The following is a 22,498-nucleotide window of genomic DNA, read 5'->3' on the forward strand; positions in this document are numbered from 1 at the left end:
CTTAGACATCTGTTGTCTGCACTTCTAACACTCGCACTTGCCACCCCTTGGCTGCACTACTTGTTGTGTTGATTCCTTGTCCTGCTCTTGTCCATCCTCCCGCCCCCCCCTTCCCGTGGCACTTCTCCCCTCCCCGCTTCCCTGCACTTGCGCGACCTCAATGTCACTAGGCCAAATAAGATTGTTTTTTGTCCTCCCTCTGTTTCCCCTCCCCTCCCTTGCCTTGTCGTGCCTTGAAACACTTGTGTATAGGAGCGTTATAAATGCCATATCATATATCATCATAAAGACCCATCTAACCGGATCCTCCCCTTCACTTTCCCCCACTATTTTCTTCCTGCTTTTCATTTCAATACTGTTTTTATCAACCCTCAAGGGTAACATCAAATGTCTTTTTTGCTCATTAAAATTAAACGATACTTTAAAAGTGTTCTTAATAACACAGGCGATGAGAAGCAGCACTAGCACAGGGACAGTCATTCGAAACAATTCAGAAAGCCAGATGTTCACCCGTGCAAATACTCAGGCCAGCCTGTCTTTTGCTTGCACTCCATTGACCTCACTTGTCATTGTTCGCTGGAGTGTCCTTATCTCTTGTATAGCTGCCCTTAGAGTTCCATTGGAGGCCCCACCGCCAGGAATTGTAGTGCAGCAACTTGGCCCGAATTTAGTGCAGACCCCTCCTTTGATGGCTGTTAGGTGGTCCAGAACAAATTTATTTTGTAGAGCCGCCAAGCGCAAAGCCCTCATATTCTCCTTGATTGCATTTAACACTTTGGCAGTTGAATTAGCCAGTTGCAATATCATAAGCCTGGTTAGCTGCAGCCATTTGGAATGAGCTGCAGCCTGTACTCCTGGAAACGGGGAAGTAAAAAAGGTGGCAGCCCTGGAAAACAGTCAGAACTCATGTGGGTTAGCCGTCAGGTTCTTTGTGCTTTTCCTTGAGAAATAATTATTTTCCCGCTTCCTCCTTCTCACTGTCTGTTGCTGCTCATTTTGCTGTGCTATTTTTCCCTGCAGTGCAATCTTCATGGCAGTGCTATTTTGCAGCACCACAAGTGCAGGGCTGTGCAAAGGAACGAGTGCGCAGATTCCATTACAGTCGGGCGCAAGTTGGGCATATGCTTTGGGTCCACAAGCCAACCAAAGATGCATCACGGCTGCTGTCTCCCACGTCAGCTCGTCGTTCTGACATGACCTTGGCGTATCCAAAAATAGTCCCCAGGAAAATGGACCCACTCAACCTGAAACTCAAAGGGAATCATGTAAAGCTCCTTATGTCAACTGGTTGATGTTTTTCATGTAACCACGTTAAGGCATGAACATATTTCCCACAAGTTGCTCAGCAGTTTCCATTAACCTTGGCTACCACGTTTTGCTCAAAACCCACCAGTCCTTCAGCACAACATTATTCCCCCTTCCCATTTGTCCCCATACCATACTGCTCCCTCTATTTTCACCAGTGGCCTCGAATGACACCAGGGGACACTCTGCCCTTCTTTAGTTGTGCATTGCAATCTTTTATGGTCTCTTATTTGCAATGCCCCCTCCTTAGGGCCTTGAGTGACATTCTCCAGTATCGTATTTCTTGTTTCCTGACTTTGAAGCATTCACGTCAATTTTACGTAGTTGTCTTCATATACATTTTCCCCTTCATCCACCCAGTGAACCGCAACATTTTCCAGTACATTAGGCATCCAGCCTCCTCATAGGACACAGCCTGGAGCAGGAGAACCTTGGACATTCCAACTACGTGTGGAATGAGAGAGCACACGTTTGTGCAATTTGCTCTCTCTCCACACGCCTCATTCCATCATACCAGATATTGCCTGTCAATGAATTATGCTCTTCCATGGGGTCATGTTGGAAGCCCTCCCCATTTATCACATTTCGCCTACCCATTGTTCTTACTGCATTCAATTGTTTTTCACTTTTTCCTTTCTCTCCGGTAACGTCACCACTTCACCTTACGTCCTTCTTGGGACTGAGCTTCAGCTGTCTGGCTCTAGACAGCCCAGGTCTCAGCCAGTGCAATTCATGCACCTGCATACGCAAGCTCCCTTTCAGCTCAAGTAGCAGCGTTTCCCCGTGTCCCTCAGCTCTGTTCCGTAGCTGATCTTGAACTCGCTGGCTTCTATCTCTCCTCCCACCTTTAACGCTGTGTTGGGACTGCCCCGGCTTAGTGTAGAAGTCCTTCTGTGTCTTATTAGTATTCGATATTACTTCAGTGGTTTTCTTCATTGCAGTATCAGCTGAGTCATTTTCTTTAGGTTTTATGAAAGTATCAGCATAACAATAACATACATCCACTGATCCTTCATGTTCTCTTTCAAGAGGTTTTATCACTCCAGGTGTCCAGATGAATTGGGTTGGAAGTTCCTGGCGTGAATGGGAGTCCTTGACCCCAATGGGGCCGACTCTCCTGGTGAGGTCCCGCTTGCCTCTACCCCTAGTAGTAGTGGGCTCCCCTCCCTAGCCTAACAGGGAAAGGCTCCCCCTGGGCAGAAGTTACTCAATCCTGCGATTCGTCACGGTACTCACATGTGTTTCACTGGCTACTGAATCAAATGCCATTCTATTTCTTGTAAGGGTGAATGTGCATATCTGTTTTACAATGGTTTTGTGTGACAATGTTTTCCTAGAGTTTTTATCTGCTTATGTGTAACTAAAGGCCTAATCATAATGTATTTATTGTTATGCCTACCTGTCTAACTGGAATTACTGGTGTTGCTTTGTGTGGACTCATTGTAGCCCCAGACCACTCTCACAGCCTTCCTGAGACTAAGCCTTGCCGCTCTATCTCACCTTGATTGGGCTTGGCTAACCTCTGTGTCTTCCCTGTTCATCATAAAAGGCAGGCCTCCCAAAATCCTCCCACCAGGGCCGATTTTGGAAATCCATTATAACATGGTCTCTGGAAAACATTACTAATGTAACTAAGACGTGCTGCCTCCATCCTACACTTCATAAAGGACATGAAGGTCCTACTCTTCAAAGAACTTCTCTCCAATTACTGATGACTCTAGTCAACCCTAGTCTCCCTCTCCTTGTACTACCATCCCAGCTCCTCTGCTACCCCTGCATCCTACTTATTTCCTATTAACGTGCCCCCATTGTACAGTACTCACTTGCTTTCCAGCTAGGTTTACACTTAATGAAATAACATGTATACATAAAAGCCATATACCAGCTACGGGCCTGAATAATGCTTAAGTCCACATGTGGCCAAGGCACCTTCATACCTGGCAGGACAACTAAACTCATCTCGGTAGAGCAACGGACCATCACAGGAAAGATTGGCTAGCTGGAAATCTAAACGTGTAAGAAATGGAAAAAATAATGGGCCCCTTCTTGTTATGCACCTGGACACTGGAGATGGTTACCTTTGACAGGCAGGCAGCCCATCTCCTTCACTGCAGGAAGTAACTTAAGAACCTGCTTGTCAAAGAAAACCTTGTCAGATACTCACTGCTAATGTCGGACACTGACTGCTAAATCACTGACTTGACCCCCACTGTTTTAATTGTTACTCCCCTTTTAACTTTGTACCGACCGCAACTCCACTTTGAACAGCACTTCATTGCAAACCCAATAGCTTTCCGCACACATACACTTCTAAATCATATGTGATGGTTAATTTTGTTGGGAAATTGCTGCTACTGTTCACCGCCGCTACCCTGCTCTCTCCGCTCCCAATTCCCCTGATGGAGTTAATGGCTGCTACATTCACCACCACGGCCTGGTCCGGCCTCTGCATACAAACGCCAACCAGCAATCAAACGGAGAACACAAGAAGAGCACGTGAGCAGCCTCCGGTGCTAATCACAAGGCCAGGGGCTGAGGCACGGCTCCCCTTTAGGCGCATGCGTGCGTACACATGCTCTCAGCGCTCTGGGTATTGTAGTACTGCGTCGGAGTCGAAGTCTCCCATAACTCCAAACGACTCAGACACGGGCTCTTGCCCTTAATTTCCTAACAGTACTGAATTTACCTTTACACACATTTGTCTAGCATCTAGAATTTAGTATATGCTTGCTGTATTATAATTTATTTAAAAAAAGGATCTTGATTGAAAAGTGAATAGGCTCAATGGGTAGGTGTGTGATTTAAACTCCCTCTCCCTTTTGCTACTTCTAGAGAAACCACTGTTTGGCAGAATCTTGTGCAGTTCCCTTAGGGAACACTGCAAAAAGATTAAGACCACAGGAATAAGCAGTAAACCCAATTGGTAGCAGTCTGCACCACCCAGATGTACCTGGTAGCTGTGGCTGAGCAGTCAGACTTCTCTCAAGAAGAGTAGGGCAGTATGTAGAGTATACACAATAGGGCTAAAAACACAGTAGAGCAAACAAACACTGACCGTAGCTTTGTATAAAAAGTATATAATTATTTATTTAAAACACACTTTAGGCAATATACTAGCACTCTAAATTAAAAGCAAGTTAAAACACAGTCAGGTAAAGTATATACACCTCCCTTGAGAACTATCAGACAAGTCAGAGTTAAAGCACCACGATTTGTTAAACAGATGTGAGCGCGTAACCTGATGGCACTCCAATAGTTCAGTTAAAGGGAGAGAAAAAAGCAGAGCATAGAAATAAAACAGGTCCCAACACTTTTAGGAGTTTTCAGCAAGGGAAAAAAGGCAGTATACACGGTAGCCAAAGTTCATAGGCCAGGCCCACTTTAAATGGAGCAAAGCGAAATGTGCCCAGGATCACACAGTTTAAAATGCACTAAAAGTCTGCAGAATGTTCAAAAGAGGTTGGGGCGGTTCAAGAAGGTAAAGTTAGAAGGTCTGGGGCCAACCCAGTTGGAAAGCCACGGATTTAAGGGTCACCTTGGGCAAACCAAAGAAAGGGAGGCCAGGCAGGGCACAGTACCTGAAAGAGCGAGTAAGCTCCAGCGGTGGCAGTTGTTCCTGGCAGTGGTTGCAGTTCGTTGTTTCGACCAGGGGAAGAGGGGATCTCGTCGAGGAGGATTTGTGGAGTCGTACTGCACAGGGATGAAACCAGCCGCGGAGTTCGTCGATAAAAGGTGCTTTCCTTTTATTCACGGTCAAAGTGGTGAAGCTTGGCTATCCGGCCGCCGGGGTGCTTGGCACGGGCGATTCGACCAAGAGACTTCTTTGGAAGGCGAAAGTGGCGAACTGGTTGGTCCCACCAGCTCAGAGGTAGAAGACTCGTCCAGCAGAAGATCTTCTCTTGTCGGGAAAGTGGTGAGGTAGTTGCAGCAGGGCTTCACCGTTGGTATCGTCGTTGCAGATGGCTCAGCTTCTTCCCTCTTCGGATTCTTAGGTCCTGTGCTGTCTTCTGAAGTTCCAGTCCCAAAGGCCCTGCTTTTATGCAGAAAAAACCCCATTCAACAGCCTAGCTGTCACTCAAACATGCTAAGTGGTGAGCCGGGCGGCTCACCACCGGGCCAATCAGAATAGAGTGCGACTTGGGTTGCTAAGGCAACGCAGTCCAGGGTGCCAATTCCACTCCCCACACATCCTGTGGAACCCAGACAGAGTGGCACCATTTGGAAGGCTTCTGTGGAGAAGCCCGCCAAAAAGTGGAACAAAGGACTCGACCTTGGTCAGAGTTACAGAGACTGACACGAATGCCATTTTAGAAAAGAGTTCTGGCAAAAAGACCCAATCCTTGATTTAATATTAAATAAATAAACCGGCGGTATCTTTAACATTGCACCAAAAAGTGGTGCGTTTAAAATCAATGGGAAAATCCCATAGGAAATATTCTGGTGGAATATTTTGCGTGGTAACCACTGCCACCAGCCAGAAACTCGACAAGGGGGGACTGGACAGTGCCCCCTTGAAAACAGACCCAGGTGCAATCGAATTAACCCCTTCCAGTACTTCCACAATATGATGGTTTGTACTGGTTCTTTTCACAATTTTGGACTAGTAAAGTCAATGGTGACTTTACATGCCCTGGGAGACAGTAGTCAGTCCCAGGGTATGGAGTCTGTTTGGGAGTCACCATGACAACCCTGTGTTACTGCACTGAGGGTGCTGTGTAACGCACATAAAAAATAGATAATACCCTATGGAGTAAAAGAACCCGTAGCCCATAAGCACACAAAGAGTCAAAGGCATACCTCAAATCATGCCTAAAAGTGGGAGGAAAAGAGTCTCACTCTTAGCAGGAGAAAAAAACAAACCCCAAAAATCCAGCAAAGCTGCTGGGGGACTCACTAGGTTTGGGAAATTAGCCTTATAAGAGAATTCTCCCTAACAACCACTATTTACAGATAGAGGCTACTTTAGTCCATTTTTTGACAAGTTGAAAGTTTTGAGTTGGCAGTTTCAAATTAAGGAGGTTATACTAAAATTGCCCACGTTTTCCAGTTTCTCCGAACACCAAACCAAACCTCTGTATGACAAAAATGTAATGTGAAAACAGTTCCCGTTACCTGTTTCAGAAACAATGATTTTGTTGTTTAGGATCTCAATTTCACCACACAAAAAAAGACTGGTTGCAGAATAATTGACTCCTCAACATCATATGCTCCACTGCATGTCACTTCTCCAGAACAAATGTTTGTCTTCTTCACCTAGGTAAGAACTCAAGGTCCAATTCTAACGGCAAGCGGAAAAAATCCAGTGATGGAGCTGAATGAAAAACGAAGAGGTCTCAAGTATGAACTTATATCGGAAACTGGTGGAAGCCATGATAAACGTTTTGTAATGGAGGTGAGTGGCAGGGCTGCTTGAAGTTTGAATTTTATATATTGTGTCATTTTTATGAACTGGGATAGTGAGGAACTTCCCACCACCCCTAAATGAAGTGCCAATGTGGGATTTTGTATGTTTATGGTGGAGAGAATTTCTAGATCAAGTGGAGGTCCTCAGAAATGTGAATAATTTGGAGAAAAAAGGGGGCACCCCTGATAATTACATTCTAAATGCATTGTACTATGCTGCTATTGAGGAATGTATGGGCAAGTCCTTTTGGACGCCCTACCTCAGCCTTTTAGTGCTCTATGACCAAGGCTCCAGAGCCTCCTACATGAGGCGCCCCAGAGAAAACTATTACCCAGTCTGAACTAACAGACATCCTGGATAAGTGTCTGCCTTAGGAGGCTTTGGGCCTCTTTACAATTTTGGTGGTATCCCGCTAGTAAATCCAGCGGGATGCCACCAAAACAGTAATATCATTAGCGGCACTTGGAATGCCGGAATTACAAGCTTATTCCAAGTGCTGGTAAGTGTATGTAATTGCCCCATTCCATGGAGTCCATGGGGAGGGGAATTGCTGGTATTACCGGCACTGGTAATACTGGTGCTTGTAATATAAGCTTTCTTTGCTGGTGGTGCCGGAAGTACCAGCAGATCAGAGCTGCAGGTAAATCCAGCAACCCCATTACCAAACTTGTAGTTTAGCGGTGTGGGAAAAGTGTTAGTAACAGAATTGCTGCCATTTTTTTCCTGCACCGCCAAACTTGTAATGAGGCCCTTTGCCTTTCAGTGCTGCTTTGAAGGACCTGATCATGGACCTACAGCAGAGACTGTGCCCGTTACCACATTTCTGATGGAAGAAAGGCAACCTATCGGACCTTACAGGTGGGGCTGGATTCTGCGGATTGCTTGGCGTGTTCCAGGGGCTTTAGCTCTGTCAGTAGGAGATATTCCTGGTTGAGGATGTTAAGGTTTTTCCCCAGCCATCCAAGCCAAATTCAGTGGCATACCCTTAGATGGGGTTCACCTTTTTGGATCCAAGGCAGACAAGTACCTGCAGAAATTCTAGGACTCGAAGGCTACTGCAAAGTCGCTTGGTTTGTCAGATTAAAGACTTCTCTCACAACTCTGCAATAGAGGCAAGGCTGGTGCGGTGTTCCGAAGAGTGTTTGACCATTATTTCGGATTCATGGGTCCGTCATGTTACTACTGCCTTCCCCTATTAAGACTTTGCCAAACTCTCCTCCATTAGGTCTTTCTCTGCCTCACACCACTGACTTCTGCAAGAGATAAAGCCATAGAACTGATGATCACAGTAGACAAGTGCCAAGTATGGTAGTCACATTATGGCTTAGAGCTGTACTTGATTTGATTTATTGAACATTTGTATGGCACCTATACAGCAGAAAGTGTTTCCAGACGCCACAAGACAGAAGGGCGAGGGGCAGGGACATAGGAGACAATAACAGTCCTACTAGGCCTTGTAACATTCCATCGTGCGAGTGCAGTATCAAGAAGTACAGGGGAAGGGAGCAGGTCAGGGAAAGGGTGGAAAGGGGGAGGGAGAAGTGCCCGAGGGGGGTGGCTCAAGGGGACTAGGGACTAGGAGGGCTAGTGCCAGGGAAAGCTACGGGTAAGGTAATAGTGCGAGGGGATAGAAGGCTAATCATGGAAGGGTGCACGAGAGCAAGTGCTGGTAGGATGGGGTGAGATGTGTGAGAAAGCCGAAAGTGTCTCACCCGCCAGTCCCTCGGGATCTGTCATCCAGGTCCCCAGGACACGGCCATTGCTTTTGGATCCAGTTCCTGGGGGTGGACCAGTGTGGGAGGATCGCCTGTGTGAGGGGTCATTCGGGAGTGGAAGTGGGACACCGGATGGTGAGATGCGGTATCCCATTTCCTATAACACCTTTTCCCCCTCCTACCAGGTTGGCTACTTAGTAACTCAACCACCAGCCCCCTTCCCCAACACAAACACTTTCTCATGGACAGCTCACTGTGAGAGGAAATGGAAACACCCAAGCCGTATACCTGACATGTCCCAACACAAGGGTCAGGCAGAGTCGGGCGATTACTGATCATTGCACACACCTGACTTCCATCACACTTCCCCACACAGAGCACAAAAGCATACTCTGAGCAAGGCAAAGCACACGACGAAGCAGCAGATCCAAGATGGTAGTTTGATACAAGGTGAAAAATGGCAAGACCAGAGAGAGTTGCAAGGAAGGAAGTGCCTTTGACCCCTTTGGAGAAAACCTGCTAATTTCACAAGCCTTTGAGAATGAGAAACATAAGACCTGGAATTAAAGCTGAATAAATGCGCATTGTGTGGCAGAAGGCACCCGCGGCTCTCCTGCGTCAATAACCAAGGCGGAGGAGCGGTTGCTGCCGTAGTACTGTCCTTGGCTCCCACAACAAAGCAGCACTAGTAAAGTCAGCACAGCCAGTGAGTCGGGAAGACTGATAGTAGACCGGTCTGTGTTATAACCAAGGTTGCAAGCAGGAACATTGTATAGAGGAATCGGAAGAGAACAGTGTGTGTAGTGTATGTGATGAGCGACGCAAATATAATTGAACATCAAAGGAGTGACTGAACTTTTTAAGCCAAGATAGAAACCATATACAGAGTGGTCCGGCACCACGTGGGTGCTCATTCGAAGGTCTCTGTTGGGTATCCAACTGAGAGATGGCAAATGTGAATTGTGAAGTCGAAGTGGTACTGCAACGGGTCAAGCTAAACCCTGTGCACATTCAATAGTCTTAGATAGCTAATAAGAACTGCAATTGGTCAGAGCCTGGCTGAGGGAGACTAGTTGTGTAAGAGAAAGGATCTCAGCCTGGCTGAGGGGGATCCGGGGTGAACAGTGAGTCACCCGAGAAAGAATATTCTTTGAACATTGGAGAGGGGGATCTGAGCCCGAAAGAGAGGGTGCCAAGGTAACATTGTGGTATAAAAAGGAATCTGATCCCGGCTGAGGGGGATCCAGGGTGAAGAGTGAATCACCTAACCTGAGTACTTGTAAGAAGAAAGGAACTTTACATTTGTTTTGGTACATCAGGCCCTCTGAATCAAGAGACTTTGATAACGTAAGAGACTTGGCTACAGAGGGAAAGGATGGTAAAGGAACTGTATCCTCGTGCCGAAGAAGCCCGAGTGTGTGCAATGCTTGAGTGAACCGCCTTGTCCCATGCTGAAAACGCAGGAAGGGGAGGCCAGCAGCCTGAACATCCTGACATATCGTTTTTGTGAACACTTCTTTCTTTTTCATAAACACTACCCCACAATTCTGTATTTAGAGATAAGGATTGGCAAAGGTTGTTTTAGTATAGGACCTTTTTATTTTGACGAGACTCCACTAGGACTGACTTATTATTATTTGTTGGTCGTAGCTTGTTACCATCTGTAGATTTAGGATTAGATAGGCATTTATCACCCCCTTGTTGAGGTTCAATAAACACCCTTGAATTGTGGTACCTTGTGTCTGTCTTACTATTCGTACCATGCCTTCCTTACAGAAGGGAGGACTGGACAAAGGCGGGCCAGAACCCTGGGAGACTCATAAGGGACACATGCATCCAGTCATAGCAGCATGAGGAGACTAGCAGGGGAGGAGGAGAGGGAAGGAGGAGGAGAAAAGTAAGGTCTTGAGGAGCTTCTGGAACATAAGGCGATCCGGCTCAAGATGCAGAGGGGTAGGGAGGCCTTTCCAGAGGGAAGCTCCAGCCCAAGAGAGGGATCTACCACCCACTCTCTGCTTAGAAAAACATCTGACCTGCAGAGAGTTTGAACTAGAGGACCGAAGGACTCTAGCAGTGAGGTATTTAGGGAGAGAGAGTTGAATGTAGCGAGGTGCCAGGCTCAAGAAAGCTTTCTGGATGATGCATAGGGTCTTGAATTTGATCCTTGCAACCACCGAGAGCCAGTGGTGTGCCACCGGTTGCCAGCTTGGTGTGTTAACAATTTCCTCAGGAAGGGACAAATTCAGGATGGTGAATTTAGCGTAGATGCTCAAGTCCATTGAGTCACCGGATGGGTTGGTGTCGGTGGACTTCAGGATGCTTATTTCCATGTGCTAATATATCCAAAGCACAGGAAGCACTTCAGGTTTGTGGTTGGCTGCACCCATTACCAGTTTTGGGTCCTGCCTTTTGATTTGACCTCCGCCACAAGGGCAAATCAACCAGCACACTGAAGTAACTTAGTAAGTCTAGGGCTTCTTTTCCAGGTGCAAGATCCGGTACGCATGGGCGTTCACCCTGAGCCAGAAACTGTTGTAAGGCTGAAGCAAAGGTTCTTGCAAAGGAAACTCAGGGAAGGCAAGAGAACGTGCAAAGTTGGCTGCTGGCGGATTGGTGGACAAAGGAGGAAGACAGCTTGTCAGAAAACTGTCCCAAGACAGGGACAACGGCTGGAGGCACCTTCAGATGCCCCAAACTGATGAGCAGGCAGGGTGTTGAACCTTGAACACCCCTCTGGACAGTGGCAGCAACCCACACCCAAGGTGGAGGCCCAGCAGGAATGGCAGGTGGATCAGTAACCTGCCCAGAAAACACTTCTCAAAAAGTTTGGGGAGGCACTAGGAGTCTTCAGGAAGCCCCAATTGGACCACGAGAGGCAAGCAACAACGCAGATATACAAAATACATTGTACCCAGCCAGTATGCCCAAGTATGGGTTTTCAAAACTGCAGAAACTGTGGGAATCACGAGAAAGCTCTTTCAGCAGGTCGGCAGATATGCTTCTTCAAAAAGTCCAGATTGAAACTGCAAGAGAGGGCAGCAGTGACCAGGCAGGACCTTAAGTCCACTTCACAAAGGGGCTGCCCAGAGGCCAGCTCACCAGTCACTAAGGGGGCCTGGGTGCAAAGGATCAGAAACCACACTCGTTGGTCATTGGGAATGCCACTTTGCCTTGACCACCCCGCATAAAGGTGACAGGGAGATCTCAAGGACATAAACTGATCTAAACCAGTTTAAACCAACATGGAGGCAACCATTCTGGACTCACAAAGAGCCTATGTGGTCAGGACAACCATTTTAGGACAACCTCGTGGTTGCCCTGAACAGAGGTAGACCTAAAATACAAGGTGGTGGAGAGCAAGATTTAAAATAAATGTATTAGGGCCCCACGAGGGCACATTGGGCTACCGGCGAGCTAAAAGGGTTTGCACTTCTGGTGGTCAAAAATAAAGGACACCCACCACCAACTATGCCCTAAAACCAATGTAGGGTTATAGAATTACCCTAGGCAAAGGTGGGGTGATTGTGGGACAGAGTGCCTTAGTCGTGATCCTTATGTGACCTTATGTAAGCTAAAAATGGGTGCAATGGGAGGGGACTTCAGGAGAAGTCCATCTGGCCTTCAAAAAGAAATCTGTGGCCCTGAATAATAAAATAAAGACGAGGAGCCCCTAAAAAGTGGCCCTGTAATCTCCCAAAATAGAAATTGGTTTTAACATAAGTTAATAACTTAGAACTATAAAGCATATGGTTTTTATATGACTAGCCATTTATTTTTCATCCCCTTTACCTTATTACAGTAGTGTTTATGCTCTTTGTTAGTACTTGAAACTGTGTGTAATTGTAAAGTGTTGGCTAGTCTCACTTAGGGTCTACCTATTTGTGCATTTGTGGTTTATAGTATATCTTACTTTGGCCTTAAAAGTAATGTTTTGTATACATCTGTGTGAACCTCTGGTACTTGACAGTCATTGCTTGGTGTTAACTCTACCGATATACTAACACCCCATCTATCCCAAGTGTATGCCTTACTGCTTAACCTTCTCTACCGAGAAAGAGTTTGGTTAGACCCAAGTGGGAGAAACCCTTGGTTATCCTGTAGGTTGGCCTCTCGGATTACCACAACAGTGCTGATTCTTCAGATCCCTCCTTGCCAGGCAGGTCTAGAAACCCCACAATCTGTACTACTGGTACTGCTTTTTTAGTAACTACATCTGAGGCTGAGAGTCTTCTAGGTATAGACAAAAAATACTTCGAACTAAGGTACCTTTACTAAACATAAATAATTCACAGATGGAAGCAGGTCAGGTTGAAAAGGACACTAGATCGCACATGAAGCAGCCTTAAGGCACAGGAAATTGCTGATCAAAAGTGTGAGAATAGTCTGCTCTGGACAATTCAGAGGCTGCAATTGCTAAATCCTCTGGTTCCAGTGATCCAAGGTCCATTAATGGTAATGAGTCTAGATAATTTCCCTATACCAAATTCTCTAAGGTCCTCCTGCATGTTTATAATGAGAAGCGTATTGTGGAATGATTAACTGCTTCTGATGTACATTGCACAGGTGTGGTACAACTGGCTGCATGTCTCCTAAGTAATCTCCCTCAGAGTGGCTGTAATGCAATTTTGGATGGGTAGGTTGATGGTCACAAGTTAACATATTTGGGCATGGTTTGTTTGTTCATGCTTGAGCATATTTTTGATGGTGCTTCCCCAGAGTTGAGAGAGCACTTGATCGAACCAAAGAGGTTTGATCCCAAAATGACAGCAGTAGCTGCTGACTATTGGGTGTCCCATAGCGTTTCCTACAAGTACACAGGAGCCCCACAGAACCATGAGAAGTGCAAGAGCAGAAAAATTACTTCTAATAAAAATAATTCTAAGAAGGACCTAAATAAATCAGAGGGTGAATCGCATGAGCATCTTGGTTAGAGATTGGGTTCCTGGTGCCAAACAAGGGTCTGGTAACAGAAAGTCTCAAATTGTCATGGATTCCCTCCTACAGCTTCCTCATCTTGGATCTACATCTTCAGGAAGAGCTGTCATTGGAAAAATGTGGTGTTGGGGAGAATTCTCTGTAAGGCTAATTTCCCAAACCTAGTGAGTCCCCCGGCAGCTTTGCTGGATTGTTGGGGTTCATTTTTTTCTCTCCTGCTAAGAGTGAGATTCCTTTGCTCCCAGACATGATTTGAGGTGTTCCTTTAACTTTCCATGTGTTTTATGGGCTATGGGGTCTTTTACTCCATAGGGTCTCGTGTTTTTTTTAATGTGGGTTACAAAGCACCCTCCGTGCCGTAACCCAGGGGTGTCGTAGCGACCCCCCAACATAGACTCCATACCCTGGGACTGACTACTGTCTCCCAGGGCATGTAAAGTCACCATTGGCTTTGCTAGTCCCAAATTATGAACAGAAACCAGTACAAACCATCATATTGTGGACGTACTGGTCGGGGCAATTCGATTGCCCCAGGGTCTGTTGTTCGAGGGGGCACGTCTCCGTCCCCCCTGATCGAGTTTTGGCTGGTGGCAGTGGATACTACTTTTTATATTCGACCGCGAATATATCTCTATGGGATTTTCCCATTGTTCGAGGCTACCAACTTTAATTATTTAATTCTTATAGCCTCGAACATACCGCCGGTTTATTTATTTAATATTAATTCACCTGTTGGTATTTCTTGCCAGAACTCGATTCTAAAATGGCGTTTGTGTTCTCTTCTGTGACTCCAACCCAAGTCGAGCCCTTTGTTCCACTTTTTGGCGGGCTTCTCCACAGAAGCCTCTGAAAGTGGTGCCACTCTGTCTGGGTACCACAGGGGTGTGGGAGGGGGTTTAGGCACCCTGGACTGAGTTACCTTGGTAACTCAAGTCACACTCTTGTGTGATTGGCCCAAGTGCGGCTCACCACTTAGCATGTTTGATTGACAGCTAGGCTGAGTGAATGGGGGTGTGCTGCATAAAAGCAGGGCTTTGGGGACTGGAACTTCAGAAGTCGCCACAGGACCTAAGAATCCGAGGAGGGAGGACCTGAGCCGACCTGCAACGACAACACCACCAGTGGAGCCCTGCTGAACCGTCTCACCACTTTTCCCGACGACAGAGGAGATCTCCAGTCCGGAGAGTCTTCTTCCTTTGACTGGTGGGGATAACCAGTTTTGCCTCCTTTTCACCTTCCTGGAGCATCTTGTGGCCGCCTTGCCCGTGCCAAGCACCCCGGCAACCGGAATACCACGGTTTACCACTACTGCGAAGAGAAGGATAGTACCTTTTAACCGGAGGACTCCGCGGCTGGTTTCTCCGTAAGTAAGTGAAAAATAAGCAGTGAGCATAGGAGGAGGGTCTCACCAACATGAATGGCACTCTCAAGGCACGCTAAGCAGAAAAATGAAAATGGTTGCACTGATGCGAGAACACCTAAATTCGACTTTTTTAGAAGGGAACTCTAAGGCATGCATAACATGGTGGTGTTATTGGTAGTGGTTGATAAAAAGCTATTGATGAGCAGAGGGGGAAAAAAGCACACAGCAGTAAAAGAAACGGGGTTAGTGTCCAGGCAAGAAGGATGGAACATTGTGCCTCATAGCAGCTTACCAAGGCGAGTGGGACTTCTTTTGAAACCATAAGTTTTGAAAGTTTGGAAAAAGTTCATACAGAGATGTGCTCCTTCACGCTGAGACAGGGGCCTTGGTTGTGGGCCTTTATGGCAGTCATTGTGGATCCAGTTAGGAGTATCTGGCAACACCCTTGCTTGACAGTGGGCAAAGAGCTGGTAAAGAAGTATAGATCAGTTCTAGTTGGTTATTAAATATTTTTTTCTAATGTACTTAATATCAGAGATCAGTTTCTAAGTGGGGGCCGGAATTCGAACCTGTGTTGCTCTGCGTTGTCTTGCTTCCAAGACAAAAGAGTTACCCATGAGCTATTTTCCCAGCATATGACTCAGGAGAGTTTCATGGTACAGTATGGCCCTGCAAGCCTCACCTTCTCCACTTTTCCATTCCTTTTGCCAGATAGGGAGCACACAAACCTTGATCCGAAGGGGATGAATGTTTATTTATGTTTTATCTGGAGTGCTGTTAATGCTTCTTGTGCAATGCTGTACATCCTGTGGTCGGTGATTTCAGAGTCAGCAGACCACTTGAAGTCCTCCCTAATCTCTCCTTGTGGCAGTAGCTATGTGGCAGATGGAAAAGAGTACACTTGTCCAGTCTGCAGGCAATTATTACTACTACTGACTGTGCGCCTCACTTGATGGGTACAGGCACAGTGATCAGAAGACATATTTGTTTGCATACCTCAGGCTTTGCTCTGGATGTGAAAGCAACATTGCAAGACATGCCCTTCAATGTGGAAAGTGTATTTGGAGATGAAGTGGTTGAATAATTCTAAATATTTTAAAACTTCAAAGGTGGATGCAAAGTCCATGGGTCTTGCTGTTTACCAACCCTTGTTGGGTCTTCCGTCATTGACTTATTTTTTCAAGGGATGTGGTTTTTGCCACTAAACCACATTCACCCACCAGGGCCGAGGTAACGCCTCTGCTACGAATTAGATAGAAAGGTGCTACTCTCACCTAGGCAGTGGTAGTAGCTCCTAGAGATGCCAAGCAATTGCCTCCTCTTACACACCAGCACCAAAACCTCTTTATTGTGTCCTTTTTACACTGGAACCCAGTAGGAGGAAGATTAAATGTTCACACATCTTCCGATGCATGGGCATTACAGATAGTGTTGCACAGATTTGTATTCCCCTATTGGAACGGTCTCTGGATCATTTACCTCATAATTAGTCTCTGCCGCCGATCCATTTGACCTAGAGGAAGACGAGAGCCTTAGAGCTAGTGCTGGCCGTAGGAAAGGGAACATAGGTGCTCTCACCTCACCCACTGAGAACAAGCCCTAGGTTTTGTTGTAGATGGCAATCTATCCTTTAAACAAAATATTGCAAAAAATACTCAAACGATTTGGTTTCAGATCTCTCTACTCAGCAAGGTCAAGACCTTGCCCCCCCCCCCAGATCCCCAGGACTTCAAAACTGTGGTTCAGGCCCTAGTGGTCTTGCATATCAACAGGGGTAACACCCTACTTGTAGGGCTCCGGGTTACTCAACGGTGCACCCCCAAAGCAGCCCACTGTGTCGCAGCTCCCTTAGTCACCGGCTCTAGGAAATGTTACCACATCAACCTCACCGTGCACAAATAACACTGGCTCTCATTCCCAGCTCAGAAACGATTTAAAATCAAACTCCTCAACTATAAAGCATTCAAAGCCGGTATGCCGGCCTACCTCGCAGCCAGACTAAACGCATTAGGCGGCACACAGTCATCTCCCAGCAAGACCTCACCAAACTCTCGCGAAAACGAGGGAAACCGTCCTTCTCATGCTATGCTCCTGTCCTCTGGAACTCCACCTTTGTGCCAATCCTAACTTTTTCAAGTCTCCTTCAGTTTAGGCAAGAATAGAAGTCTTGATTCATTCAACAACCCCTTGGGTTAACCTAGATTGGGAGTATCTTGTGCACATGCCCAACCGGATATTGTACTGTGATAATTGTTTACTAATGTTTACTTAATGACTTATTAAAATCCCACTACCAATGTTTTGCTCTAAGAACTGGACAGAACTCCATTGCTCCTGAGGTGGGTTTGCGCTAATAAACAAATATAATACTAGAGTACCAGCATTTGTTGATGCGACTGGACCTCAGGGTAGGTGATTCCATGTGGCAATTCATCCCAAGTAGTACTTGCGGTTCGTGATTACAAGTACACATTGCTAGTTTCGGGTCTTGCCTTTCGATCTAACCTCTGCCCTGAAGTTCTTCAACAAATTGTCAGTGGTGGCGTTGGCCAGTCTAAGGAGAGGGCAGATTAAAGTTTTCAATTTTGACAGTTGTGTGACAAGGTCTGTGTCCTGCCTTGTCAAGAGTGCAAGGGGAGGCTCAACACAAATCAGTCCAGAGCCAGTCCTGGCCCGAGGGAAGAAGGCAACTGCAGGGGACCCGAACCTTATTCTTCCCCTGGTGCAAATGCATATATTGGCAGTACATACCTGTCTCACACCATGCCTCAGCCCAAAGAGGCTCGCCAGTTTCTATCTTTTAGAGCCTGTGAATCAGACAAGCAGCAGTGCACTGAATCCAATCAACGCCCCTATGTCCTTAACAGAGCAACCCTCTAGAACACTGTGAATCCAGTGTCCCGCGGTAAGAGCCTGGGAAAGTGGGAGGGGTTATTCTAATTTTACAGCTTTTTCCTGCACATTCATTTCGTGTGATGGAGTAAAGGAAGGCAGATTGGCTATGGAAAGCTGGGTAATGGCAGGAAGAGGGGACGTATAAAGGAGGAGACAGGAAACAGGGAGGGTTGTCTAGGTGAGGTCAGAGGAAGAGAAGGTTGTGGACCAAGAGACCAGCAGGAGGAAGGATCAGCAAGGTGTAGAGGTGTTTATCTGAAAAATGTGAGCTACTGGTTTAGTGAGTATAAGGGTTCTGCAGTGCGAGTATACGAAGTTAGTGTCAGGAGTGAAGGTGAATTGAATGATACTCTGTGAAAGGAGAGTGTGTAGTTGGTGGTAGGAGGAGAGTAGTGGGAGGAGATTGGCAGCAGTAGGAGGAGAACAATAGTGGTAGGAGGAGGTGAAGAGTAGTGGTATTGTAGTCATTTATGTAGCCATTTTCCCATTTGTATGGCCTCAATGCGCTTTGTGGTTGAACTGCCCACAGGGACCAAAATCCAGGTATGGGACACGTTTGTAGAGGAGACTTTAAGATGTGTGTGTGCATTTGGCCGAGATTAGGACTTAGGGGGGGCTGGCAAGGCTCCAGTAAGCAACCCAAGAGGTCAGGTACATGGGCGGGTGCTATGGGTGGCCATGACAGAGTGCTGGTGCAGGAGAGTCGATGTGTGCGCAGCAAATTTGTTTTATGCTGTCACTGTATGATGATGGCAGAGGTGTTGAGGCAAGGCTAGGGTTTTAGTGAGATAATTTATGTGACCAGCTAGACCACATTTATCATAGCCGTAGCTGCATTCTAGAGTACGTGGATGGAGAGCCATGCCTGCGGTAGATGTCCACTGAAGTGGTGTGTTTAAACAGGCCTTAAACTTGGATGCAGTTCATCTTAGATGTCGCTGTGACAGATTCTCTGACACTATGGGCCGGCTACCCCTAAGTCTCCCAAGGCAATAGGCAGGTTTTCCGAGAGCATGTCCTAGTAGGGGCAGAATGGTACCATGGAAAAGAACCAGGCTAATGAGGTTCTTTGAGTACAATAGGCAAATAAAACATCTGTCTGCATGCCATGTCCTATCCCCAAATTCAACCAGGTGCATTTCATTTCTACCTCCACTGACCCTGTGAATCAAGCCTTCTGAGTGTTGTGCAAGCCCCTTTGATAATTAGATAGGGCAATCCATCTAAGTGCGGAAAATGTCCTTTCCCCATAATCCAACTAGGCGCAGTTCATTGTTGCCTCCAGTGAGCAATCTAATCATGCATTCAGTATATTTTGGGCAAGCCCCCTTTGATATTAAATAGGACAGGATCTGCCGGTGCAGGGCCTCTAGGTATTCGACCAAAGCGGGAGTTTGGATGAGATCCCATTGCGTATGTCAAGGCCTGATCCACTGTTCAGACACTTTTCAGTGGTAATGCACAAGCTGCTATCAGATTGTCAGGAGTTCTCCGGTAACCAGAGTGCACCAATAAAATTCCAGTTGCTGATGTGTGATCGTGTGCAGAAGTGGAATGGGCTGAGTTTAGCAGGGTGGGCCCCCGCAAGAGCAGCCAGCATCTGTTGTAACATGAACTATTGATGTTTCTGTGAGTCTGGCCCGGTGCTTGTGTGGGAGGACAGTTTAGGTTTGTTTCGGGATTTATATAGCGCACCAGGTACCCAAAGGCTTAAGGGCGCTCAAACAAACAAACACAAGAAACCGAGAGGGCTATAGATGCTAGCCTAGAGACAGGCCGAAGTATGGGCTCCATGAGTCGTCGTAACAAGGTAATGAGAGATAAAGTTAGGAGAAAAGGACTGTTTCAACTTTTTCTTAAAGACCTCCGTAGATTCCATAATTCTCAAGGAAGGCATTAAAGTGTTCCATGCTTGAGGGGCCGCCGATGCAAAAGCAGCATCCCTGGACTTCTTAGTTTTACATCGGGGGATAGTGAGAAGATTAGAGTCATCTGACCAAAGAAGTCTTGTACTTGACCTCTTTCAGATATGCGGGCATTTGTCCCTGCACACATTTGTGGGTGATGAGAAGCAGCCTAAAGGAAACTCGGGCCTGAATGGACAGCCAGTGGAGACTACTTCTTGCTTCTGTAACATGATCTCTTTTTGAAGACATTTAACAACTCTCACTGCCCCATTCCAAATAACCTGGAGACTGTGAAAGTCTGATAGCAGCAGGCCAATCAAGAGGCTACAACACTAATCTATTTTGGTGCCTATGATTGCCCTTGCCAATGTTTGAGTTTTTTTTCTGATATAAACGATCTGAGGCATCGGAATAGTTTAATGAAGTATGAGGCCGCGGAAATCGGGCTGTTGACCTGAGCCTTCATATTCAAATTTTTGTCTAAATAGATTCCCAGTCTCTTCACCTTACTCATAACACTGATGTTACAATTATCTATATTAAAATTCTTGTGGCTGGGTCCGAGTTGCTGAAGTTTGATCTCTGACCCTAATAATAAGAGCTCGGTTTTAGAGCTGTTAATGGCTAAACCATTAGCCACAATCCAGTGCTAGCATTTGATAGATTTTGTTAATAAATATTTCGTCCTCCAAGTGAGATCCTGAGATGGGAATGACACACTGAGTGTCATCTGCATAATTAGCAAATATGATCCCTTCATTTTCCAACATCTGAAAAAAGGGGATCATAAAGATATTGTAAAAGCAGGGCGACACACAGGCTCCCTGTGGAACACCGTACATAAGAGTAATGGGTTTAGCTTCTGCATTATCACTTGCTACCCTAACTTGCCTTCCCTTCAAGAAGGAGGTAGTCCACTCAATGGCTGCCTGAGAAAATGTGGCATTATTCTTTAACCTGTTCGATGGACAGAATGGAATGGTCCACCCGGTCAAAAGCTGCTTAGAGATTGAGAATCATAAGGAGGTGAGATATGACCCCTGTCCATATTCTGAAGTAAGTGAGACTTCAGGGCCAACAAAGCCGTCTCGGTTCCATGGTTCATTCTGAAACCTGATTGATAATCATGAAAGATGTGATTCTCCTCCAAGAAAACTGAAATTTGATTATATGCTACTCTGTCCAGAATTTTCAACAGAAAAGTGGTGTTAGTGTTGGGTCTATAATCCGATGCGTTCTGAGGACAGATTTTCGGCTTTTTGAGAAGTGAAGTAATCCACGCATCTTTGATATTATCTGGAACCCTATTGAGTGGAAAGGATGAATTAACAAATTTGGTCAATGCGGGAATAAGAATAGGAGAACATTTCTTTATGATAATAGAAGAACAAGGATCGGCCCTTCAATTTGTAATTTTAAGCTGGGTGATAACTTTAGCCAGTTCTTGTTCAGAGATTGGCTGGAAGCTAAAAGTAGAGTGATCCTTAATGTTATTATCCGAGGTATGAAGGTTAACCTCGAAGTCTTGTTTTGGAATAACAGGTTTTTTCTCCTCAATTACCACTCTAATATTTTCTAATTTATTAGACGGAGCCTGTTGAATTTCCATACACCATGACTCATTTTTTAAAATAACATCTTGAGTAGGGCCGGGATTGCCCCTTGAGAATTTTAAAATGTTCTCTGCTGTTGGATTTGGCATTTATAATTCTTGTATTAAAAGACTGGGAATGTGGAGGGAGGGGATTCAGGAAGAGGAAGGGAAAATACAAGTTTTGAGGGCCTTTCTGAATGCGAGGTGGTTATCAATGCGCTGTATGTGGAGAGGGGTAGAGAGTTCTAGATGGTGGGAGCTTGGATGGAGAAGGAGGATCCTCCCAATCTGGTGGACTTGCAGTCAGGGATAACAAGGAGAAGCGCTGAGAATATGAGGATTCTGGTGGGTTGGTAGCGTATGAGTTTATCCTGGAGGAATCTTGGACTGGTGTTGTGCATGGCTCAGTGAGTAATGCACATGGCTTTAAAGGTAGTCCGTCGACCAATAGGGAGCCAGAGTGTGGGCCTGATGTGTTCTATGGGTGGGAGGCCAATGAGGAGATTGGTAGTGGCGTTTTGTATTCTGTGGAGTTTCCTAAGTTGGAAAGCCGGTGCGCCTAAAGTCAGTTTGCATAATCTAAGCGGGAGAGGATGATGATGAGGATGGCAGAGATTTGGTAGGAGGAGGAGAAGAGTAGTGGTAGGAGGAGGAGAAGAGTAGTGGTTTCGGGGAGGAGAGTAATGGTCGTAGAGTAGTGGTGGTAGTGGCTGCAGAGTAGTGGTGGTGGTGGGGGGAGGAAAGTAGTGGTGGTAGTGGGCTGAAAGTAGTGGTGGTAGTGTGACAAGAGAATAGTGGTGGTAGTGGGAGGAGAGTAGTAGAAAGAGTAAAAAAGTAGTGTTCGTGGAAGGAGAGTAGTGGTAGTATTAAGAGTAATAGTTGTGTGGGAGGTGGTAGTCATTTTGGAGCGGTAATATTTTGGTAAAGTGTTGTACAGAGAAAGACGACGAGGAGGAGGAAGAAGAGTGGTAGTAGTAGAGTGGGAAGAGAACAGTTAACATCAAAGGGTGGAGGCAGATGGTAGGCAGAGTGAAATAATGAAAGGGTGCAGAAGGTTGGTCGGGAGGAGTTGAGAAGAGGAGAAAGAGACAGAGCAGCGGGACAAGGTCAGAGTAAGCATGGCTGGTTTTGGGCAGATCCAACAGAGTATGTGCAGGCACTATTCCTAATACCCTGTTGAACACTAATGAAGGCAAGAGTAGGGACATCGAGAAAGTTCCTGAGGGAGTCTGTGGCTCTACATTCAGGGAAATCACTGGATCTGCGTGAATTGTCCGCGGCTGATTTTCCCGCGACGGAAATGTTCTCATGGGAAAGGTACGCATCACAAAATGTTCGTACATTTCCCATGCGAAAATTTCCATTACAAATCATGCAGAT

General features: G+C 46.1%; 1 protein-coding gene across 5 annotated transcripts in view; it reads left to right on the plus strand.

Moving 5' to 3' along the window:
• The window catches only part of STRBP (spermatid perinuclear RNA binding protein), a 1,497,608-nt gene that overhangs the window by 1,013,576 nt on the left and 461,534 nt on the right, over positions 1–22,498 (plus strand). For all 5 annotated transcript variants that reach the window (XM_069609636.1, XM_069609639.1, XM_069609638.1 and 2 more), the window contains one exon: positions 6,563–6,697. In XM_069609636.1, the coding sequence (XP_069465737.1) occupies positions 6,563–6,697 (135 nt within the window). The remainder of the gene's footprint in view (positions 1–6,562; positions 6,698–22,498) is intronic.

This window comes from Ambystoma mexicanum, chromosome 8, assembly GCF_040938575.1.
Source record: "Ambystoma mexicanum isolate Mex_15411 chromosome 8, UKY_AmexF1_1, whole genome shotgun sequence".
Lineage (NCBI taxonomy): Eukaryota > Metazoa > Chordata > Amphibia > Caudata > Ambystomatidae > Ambystoma > Ambystoma mexicanum.